The sequence below is a fragment of the Talpa occidentalis genome, unplaced genomic scaffold, assembly GCF_014898055.3.
Source record: "Talpa occidentalis isolate TD23 unplaced genomic scaffold, MPIMG_talOcc4v2.1 talOcc4.9, whole genome shotgun sequence".
Lineage (NCBI taxonomy): Eukaryota > Metazoa > Chordata > Mammalia > Eulipotyphla > Talpidae > Talpa > Talpa occidentalis.
This window is the reverse complement of record NW_023605305.1, coordinates 100,402,014-100,410,811: the sequence shown is the minus strand read 5'-3', so window position 1 is coordinate 100,410,811 and position 8,798 is coordinate 100,402,014. Positions and strand designations below refer to the sequence as shown.

Below are 8,798 nucleotides of genomic sequence, written 5' to 3'. Positions count from 1 at the left end.
CATGGAGTATAGAGCCCCAATGAAATCTTGGGGCGTGGGAGCCAACATTTTTGCTCATTGTCGGAGCCAACATTTTTGTTGCAGAGCTGAAGGGCTTGTTTCCAGCTCCAGTCAATGTTCCTATCACTGGCAGTGATGCTAGGAAGACCAGTATCCCCCCAATCTCCTGGGGCACAACCAAGGTGACTTAGTGCACAACCAAGGTCAAGGAAAAGCTGGAGCAGGCTCTTCCACCTGTCCATGGCCTATGCTGGAGCCAAGTTTGTCCTCTTCTTTGTGGATGCAATGAATGATGCAAAGAAGTCAATGAGTTGTCGAATGTTCCTTTGTGAAGTCCTGAGGAACATTGTGCCTACTTTTTTTTTTTTTTAAGACTTATTTATTTATGCATACAAGAGCTGGGGTACAGGTCAGAGGTGCAGGAGCGTGAGAGAATTCACCAGAGACAGAGCGGGGAGCAGAACAGGCAGACGGACCGAAATATACTGCTGAGGGGAGAAGCGGGCAAGGCAGGAGAGGTCTGCTGCACCATGTGGGTATCTCCCTGGCTGGACAGGAATTGAACCAGTGCTGCAGAGGCTGCGTGCGGACAGCTTCACAGTGCTGCACTCAACCCGCTGCGCCACCAGACTGTGCCTACTTTTCTACACCACTGCTTCTGGGGATGAAGGGCTGGAGAAGAAACTTGATATGGGCAGTTTCCCCCTTTTAAGAGAAGATGACAACAAAGGCCATTCCTGAGCTGAAGGCCTCCATCAAGAAAGAAGAAAGGGCCTCCCTGGTGGAGCAAGGGGTTAAGCACCACACTATGAAGCAACTCTCAGCCTCTGCAGCACAAGTTTGATGCCTGGCCGGTCAGAGAGAAACCCATATGGTGAAGCAGACCTCTCCTGTCTTGCCCGCTGCTCCCCTTAGCAATGTATTTCAGTCAGTCTGCCTGTTCTGCTCCCCACTCTGTCTCTGGTGAATCCTGTCTCCCTCTGCATCACTGGCCTGTACCCCAGCTTTTGTATGCATAAATAAATGAATCTTAAAAAAAAAAGAAAGGAGAAAAGTTTGTGAAGAATGTGAAATGAGAAAGCAGTTCATGAGCAGTCCATGTCCCTAACTTACTAAGGCATCACATCACTGTAAAGCCATTTCAGATATCTTTGTTTATTTTCTTGATGGTGGGTATTAATGTTACCAGGCCTTGGGGCCTCCCTGGTGGTGCTAAGGGTTAAGCACTGCACTATGAAGCTGTCCGTAGCCTCTGCAGCACGAATTGGATCCCCGGCTGGCCAGAGAGCAACCCACATGGCGAAGCAGACCTCTCCTGTCTCGCCCGCTGCTCCCCTCAGCAGTGTATTTCAGTCGATCTGCCTGTTCTGTTCCCCGCTCTGTCTCTGGTGAATCCTCTCACCTCCCACATCTCTGGCCTGTACCCCAGCTCTTGTATGCATAAATACAGTCTTTAAAAAAAAAATGTTACCATGCCTTCTAAATCATGGTTCAGTCTATTGGTACAGCAATAACAATAGTCTTTTTCTTAAAAAAGAAGTTTTAAAAAATACCAGGGGAGATGGTGGCACAGCGGTTGAGTGCTGGTCTGCGAGGATTTATTTATTTATACAAGCACTGGGTACAGGCAGAAGCGCGGGAGGGTGAGAGCACAACAGACTGACCGAGGTACACTGCTGAGGGAAGCAGTGAGCACGGCAGGAGAGGTCTGTGTGCCATGTGGGACCCTCGCCTGGTGACTGGGGATCGAAAGGGCACTGTAGAGGCTGCGGGCAGCTTTGCAGCCCAGCGCTCAACCGTTGCGCCACCAGGGGAGGCCCTCTTCTTCCTCTTTACCTCCTTATGTCATCAGAGATAAGCACCCAAATTAAGGAAGCCCTGAATAAAGGGTGATCATCATCGTGGACAAATCAGTTAATTGGTAAATAATGATACAGGAACAAACCATAGACATTTAAGAAAGATTTTTATTTTCTTGGCACACAGACAATAAAATAACATTTGCTCACTAGATAGAGCAGTTGAAGACATAAAAGAAATGGATGACAATCCACATAAGTTGTAATATTCCACGGTGATGACAGGCCTCATGTTTTCTGTATTATCTTTAAAATTTATTAAATTAACATAGCATACCAGTTAAAATGGCAAGCTTACTTCTCATGTTAGAGTAAGATTGATTATGATTAGTGAAGAAGCAAGGCACAGAATCATTATTGAAATGTAATATAGGGATACCTCATCCAACATCACTCAGGAATGAAGCATTCTTTGAATGTTCTTTAATTAAATGACACTTAACCCTCTAACTCTAAAACTATGTTTTTAACCTACCTCTGATGAATAATGTGTAACATGCCTTCTTAAGCTTTATCATAGACCATGCAGATTATAACAATATTCTTTCATCACTATTCCTTATTAGGAATATGAACCACTTCATTTTCTAGTACAACATGATATTCTAAAAAATTACTGAGGTGGGTAGTTGCTCTATTATAGATAACACATTATGGCAAGTTCAACTCTATCTATCTATCTATCTATCTATCTATCTATCTATCTATCTATCTATCTATCTATCAACTATTCATCCATCCAACCACCCACCTAATTGCATTTGTCAGCCACTACTTCTTTCTCTTGTTAAATGTGCTGGTTTTCAGTCACGTTTCTTACCACCTTTAATACAGAAGTTAAAGCATAGCAACATAACTACATAAAACCTTGATGACCAATGGTTCTCTCTCTCAAGGAAGGTCATTCTTTTTAACTACACAGGCTTATACACACTGCAATGAAGGAAAAAGGAAAACTTGGACATCAATGTGTTTACTATAGTGGTCAGATTACTATCACAACTCTCCTTGAATTCGTGGGATTTAATCTGTTTTGATTTGAGAAACGAATAAAGCAAGCTAGTTGAAACTGCTTTATTAGTAGAATCAACTTTTCAAAGGGTGTGCAAGTCAACTTATGGTAAATTGAATGAGCTTTTAAGCATGGATATTTGACATCTGAACCATTAACATATTTTTGCTTGCCAGACCTTTTTAGTTTACTTTTCTTCTTTATTTTTCTTAATAGTTGGGTATGTGATCTCTAACTGAGAAAAATGTTGATGTACCATCATTTTATTAACTATAAACATACTAGTGAGTAACATTAAATAGTAAAGAAAGGATTTTTGCAACTATTTCCTTTCAACTAAAAGTAAAGTGAACCAATTTAAGTGTTTTCATGAGACAAAAAACAGTAGAAGTGTAAAAAACAATTTCATCTAAAAATAAGAACTATTTAAAAGTGTCAACTCATATAAATGTTATAAATCTTTTTCTTTTTATTACTTTTTCAGAATGAAGTGTCTTAAAATAACATGAAAACCTTTTTGAATAATTTTACTGAATTTAAGAAACTGCTGAATTCATGTATATATATTTATTATATAAAGATTGTTCTTAATGTTAAACTTTTCCATGTGGGTTTTATTAATAGGAAACCAGAATCTACTATGATCTACTAATACTTTTACACAGAAACTAAAAATAGTTGTAAATTTTAGAAAATTAAACAGTATTTTAAAATTAAGGTTCTCATAAATATGCCCAACAATTTGCATTATGAAATGTAAACATTTCATAATAGGAAACTGGAACTCAAGATTAACTTTATAAAACTGTTTTAAGGAAATAAACTCCTAATCCTTTGTGTTTTTTTTTAAACTGTCCTATGCATCATTAACACAAGTAAATTATGTTAAATATAATGTTGGCTTTCATTATATTAAAAAATATTAATATATCATAGAAGAAAATAAAAGCACATTATGAACACCTGTGCTACATTTATGAATATATATTGTAGGTGAACACTTCCATGATTCAATATCCATTTAATATTTGTTGAAGGCAATGTGAAAGATGCTAGGAATACTGCAGTAAAAGTTGAGACTATTAATTAACGACAGCCAATTTAGTATGTCCCTGAAGAAAATATATACCCTAATTTAAAGATTCTTTTAAATTTCTTTCATTATTATAGTCTTATATTTCATTTTTACTTATGTACAAGTAGATTACATGAGTTTTCTTTTTCAAATGCTGAATTTGAAATTCTTTATTTCTAGATATGTGAAATACTTCTGGAACACAAAAGAAAAAAGTTCCATTGGTGATAATTTTTTCTTTTGGATTCAAATCAAAAATTATTTCTGTACATTAAGAAAAAAAAGAAAATCAATGCTTTTAGAGTCTCATAATTGGGCATCTATATTATATGAATGAGATTTTAAAAATGTCTAGAGTCTGTGCATATAAAGCATTTACATTATATTATGAGTGCTCGCTTCGGCAGCACATATACATTATATTATGACCTTGGATTGCATAATACATGTGTGATTGTATACTTAATAAATATCGATGAACCAACTATAAGTCATAGAGTGTTTCAAGAATAGCACTAATTGACCAGGCTTGCGTTTCACAGCTGAAAGGACAATATTGGCCATTCTCGTTGGTCAGTTCTGGAAGTCCTTTCCAGGGGGATCTTCAAGGAAGAAGAGACATTTTATGAAATATAATCTAACACAGTCCTGTTTAGATTAACAAAACAGTCAATACAACTGGTGATTCTGACTTCTAATTTTGAAAAGTCATAATTTAGTTGTTTGCTACAAAATAAAAAGGATGTCCTAAAAATATATACTCATTGATATTCAATCTTTGTGATTTAAGACTTTGAAATACAAAGGGATTCCTTTATGTAATAATAACACAGAAGAAATTGCCATTCCAAGTAATACACCAATGTAGAGAAAAACATCTTGTCAGACTAGTTTTATTCCTTTTGGAATAAGTTTATATGACTCAAATTGTAATTATATAGATGTATTATGTTTGATCTTAACAAAATTATAAAACCAATATGAAAAATTAAGAAACACTAAGAACTATGCCTAGGAAAAAAGTGCAAATTAAAAACAATCTGAATTTCTACATCAATTTTTAATTCTATAGAATGCAGTTAGAATTTATTGTGCATTTGTTATGTTCTAATGTGCTTTTATAACATTATTTAATAGCATTATTTAATGCTCACAGAGAGCCTATATGGTGGATATCATAATCGTTCTGATTTAGAAAGTAGATAAGAAAGGTTTATAGAGGTTAGTGATTTGTTCTAGATCTCACTATCAGAACATAGCATTATTAGCTATTAAGTTTATCCTTAATTTCATACTTAAGTCCCTAAGTATGAAGCATTAATTAAAAAAAATTAAATACCAAATTCTGTGATTTTTATTTTTCAGGTTGTGTTGGGGGAACACATTTGTTTCATTATTTTGCTTTGCAACTCTTGGTCATATTACATATACCTTGACAGGTATCAAATATTTCATAATAAAAATGGAAAAACAACTCCCTTAGCAAAATATGGAAATATTTTGGATAATAACTAATAGTAACAGCAGGTAGGTGCCCTATTTAAAAAACCTCCACAAAAGAAATGGAGTATATAGAAAACCTATTTTTCTAAGTGGCCAAGCTACTTCAGAGAAAAATGTCAAATTGCTGAAGTCAGGCATCACGGTGTCTGTAAAGAGCTGAATTATGTCCCCCTCACAATTCAAATATGAAAGTCCTAAATCTCAATACCTAATAATGTGAATTAATTTGGATAGATGGCTGTTGCAGTACAATTTGTTAAAATGAAGTCATAATGGAATAGGGTGGGCCTCTAATTCATTATGATAGGTGACCTTACAAAATGAGGAAATCTAGGCATAGACATGCATGTGGGGAAAAGGCCGTGGGAAGATGGGGGTTATGCTGCCAAACACAGTCATGGAACTACCAGAAGTTAGAAAGAGGGCTGGCTAGAGATCCTTCCCACACACCTTCAGAAGGAGCGGTAGTTTTTAAGATATTGAACTTGAGGCAACAAAGAACAGAATCTCTCAGAAGCATTCATTATTATTCTCTTCTTCTGCTTACCTTTGATTTACTGTATTTATCTCTTTCTAGTTCCTAAGGTAGCTGCTGAGATCATTGACTTACAGGCACTCTTCTTTTCTAAATAGGTGCTTAGTGCTATAAATTTTTTACTTAGTGCTAAATAAGCAGTATTCCACAAATTCTGATATATTGGTTTTTTAACTCTGTTGAAAATACTTTCAGGATCCTGGCCTTCAGAACTGTGTGATAATAAATTGCTGTAGTTTAAATCACTGCTAATAATATCAAAATATATCAGCTAGATTTTAAAACTCAAGGACAATTCCACATATATAAAATCACATAATACCAAGTCTTCAAATTAAAATAAATGATAACCTAAAATAATTAAAGGAAGGTGAAAATTACATTACAGAAACTATGTTACAGAGTAAAGCTTTCACATTTCTTTGGGTTACTGGGAGAAAACAGAAATGAATTTTAAGGAAGTGTCATTTATTTAATATCTAATAAATTGACACTGCTTATAAAAATCACATGTCCCTTACAACTTACCTCTCAAGATGGACATAATGTCGGGAAAGAACATTTTTAACCAACAACATGGTCTTTGCATTAGTCTCTGGACCCATCAATTTGGAAAAATATAATTTTGCTCGAAGAAAATACCCAATGGGCCACAGCCACTCCTAAAAAGATGATTCAGTGAAAAAAAGCTGTAAATATTTAAAATTATTTGAAAAATAACTTTATCTGAAAACTTAGAAAAATAAAATTCTTACAGGTCCTTGGTGATAATTGAAACCTTTAGCAAGATTGTAGTTGTCATTGTCTAAGGCATTGTCATAAATTCCACAGTAAACCATATCACTGCAAAATGATTAAAATTTAGGTTAAAAAAGAGATCAGACATTATATAGAAAACATTAGAAAATCTTCTCAATAGCAAAAGAGAAATATTCAAATTATTTTGTCGTCTAATCCACAGAATAAACTCATTTATTAAACCTTAAAATTAGTATACTCTGAGTTCAGAGGAACTTAACACAGTCATGCATTGCTTAATGATGGGGATATAGTCTAAAAATGTGTCCTTAGGAGATTTTTGTTATTGGATGAACATCCTGGAGTATAAATCTACAAACCTGGAAGTTATAATCTATTATACACTTAGGCTATAAGGTACAGCATTTCTGGGATCACCACCATATATGCTGTTGATCAAAAAACACTGTTACCTGAAGCATGACTAATGTACTAGGGAATAATTAACAAAAATTTACTGGCTAAAAAAAAAAAAGTGTTCATGTATCTTGCCTTCAGTAAGTTAGCCTAACACTAAATACTGACTAGTTTACAGTCAATTATTTCATTAGATCTCTAATGTAATGATTAAAATATACACAGAAAAATTTGAATTAGTAAACACTATAAACTTTTATGAATTATTATATATTGGAAAGGCTGCTTTTAAAATTTCTCCATGAAGTTATTTTAAAACTTGTTAAAATTGGTACATTATCAGATTACAAATAGTAACTGAATATACACAAAATTTATACACACTTAGAAATGAAACAAAGAATTGCAATAGATAATAAAAAGATAGTGATCTATAGTGGGTTTAACTAAATTATTACTTTCAGTGTGACAGATAGAACTTGACACACAAGTAATATTTATGGGTTTTTCTTTTGAGCAGTGGTTCTAAATTCTTCTGAAAATGTGGAGGTCACCTCAGAATTCAGGTTAAGTACATGCATAGAAAATTTTGCATCTCAAGACTTAAAATGAGTATACAGAGTAAGTTAGAAGACCTACAAAGGTTCTGTAGACATAAGGTTCTGTCTTATATTGATATAGAAAACAATTTGATGAAAAGTATTTTAAAGAAAAACAGTCAAAGGAAAAAAAAAGGTTATTAGAAACTCAAGAAAGAACAAAAGTTGAAAAGAAAATATACAAATAAATATAAAATAAAAACAAAACTATTAGTTTAAATAAAAATAGTGGTAAAATTACATGGAAAGGAAGGAACGGGGTGGTGGTAAGGTGAGGATAGAGTTAAATCCTTAGTTGCTAGAAAAAAAATCATTACTCATTATTAAACGTAGGCTAAACTCAAGGGCACTGTACTTAAAATACTGAACTAAATGAAATCAGTTTGAATGCAATTTTAAGGAATTTATTGATAAGCAAATTATGGTTGATTCAATATAATGTCAACATTTTAAATACTTATATTCCAACTTACTCTGGATCCAAAGTTTTCATGCCAAGGGGACCAAGCAACTTTTTTTCTGCAATCTCCAAAGCTTTCCAAGCTTTTTCTGTAGTAAAGAGCTCAGGGGCCTAACAAATGTCAAAAACAAATACACAAACTTTTAAGGTCATAGAAGAACTAGGTTTACCCATACTGGAACATAAACTATTCAATATAAACTTGGAAAGAATGAAGACTATTTAAAAATACAGGATGGGTTGGAATTTGAGTGCAGACACCTAACCAGCTCGAAACTTGGATTCTTTGCGGTTACTTAGAAGCACTGTTCTTAGCACCAGAAATTAGGAAAGCTTTTTAGAGGTGAAGATTTCCTCATGCCATTTCAAGAAAGTATACTAGCTGCAAAAGGAAATTGCCACAGGTACAAAGAAAAACACATTCAAAAACACATTCACTCTTTATAGGATTTATACTAGCTTCTTTTATATACATGTGTTACCCATTTTTTGCTTCTGGGATTATATAAAATATTGGAGAACTTATGCTTCAATAGCATGAATAAATTTACTTCTGATACGGAATAAGAAAGAAAAAAGCAATGGTGTCTAGGAATCTGT

General features: G+C 34.3%; 1 protein-coding gene across 1 annotated transcript in view; it reads right to left on the bottom strand.

The window, feature by feature from the left end:
* Positions 1 to 1,921: 1,921 nt before the first annotated feature.
* Positions 1,922 to 8,798, bottom strand: part of AGL (amylo-alpha-1, 6-glucosidase, 4-alpha-glucanotransferase) — a 61,732-nt gene continuing 54,855 nt past the window's right edge. Inside the window, exons 31-34 of the mRNA XM_037498609.2 lie at positions 8,212 to 8,309; positions 6,740 to 6,827; positions 6,513 to 6,646; positions 1,922 to 4,548 (exon numbers count right to left, since the gene is read on the bottom strand). Coding sequence (XP_037354506.1) covers positions 4,431 to 4,548; positions 6,513 to 6,646; positions 6,740 to 6,827; positions 8,212 to 8,309 — 438 coding nt within the window. The 3' untranslated portion in view covers positions 1,922 to 4,430. The remainder of the gene's footprint in view (positions 4,549 to 6,512; positions 6,647 to 6,739; positions 6,828 to 8,211; positions 8,310 to 8,798) is intronic.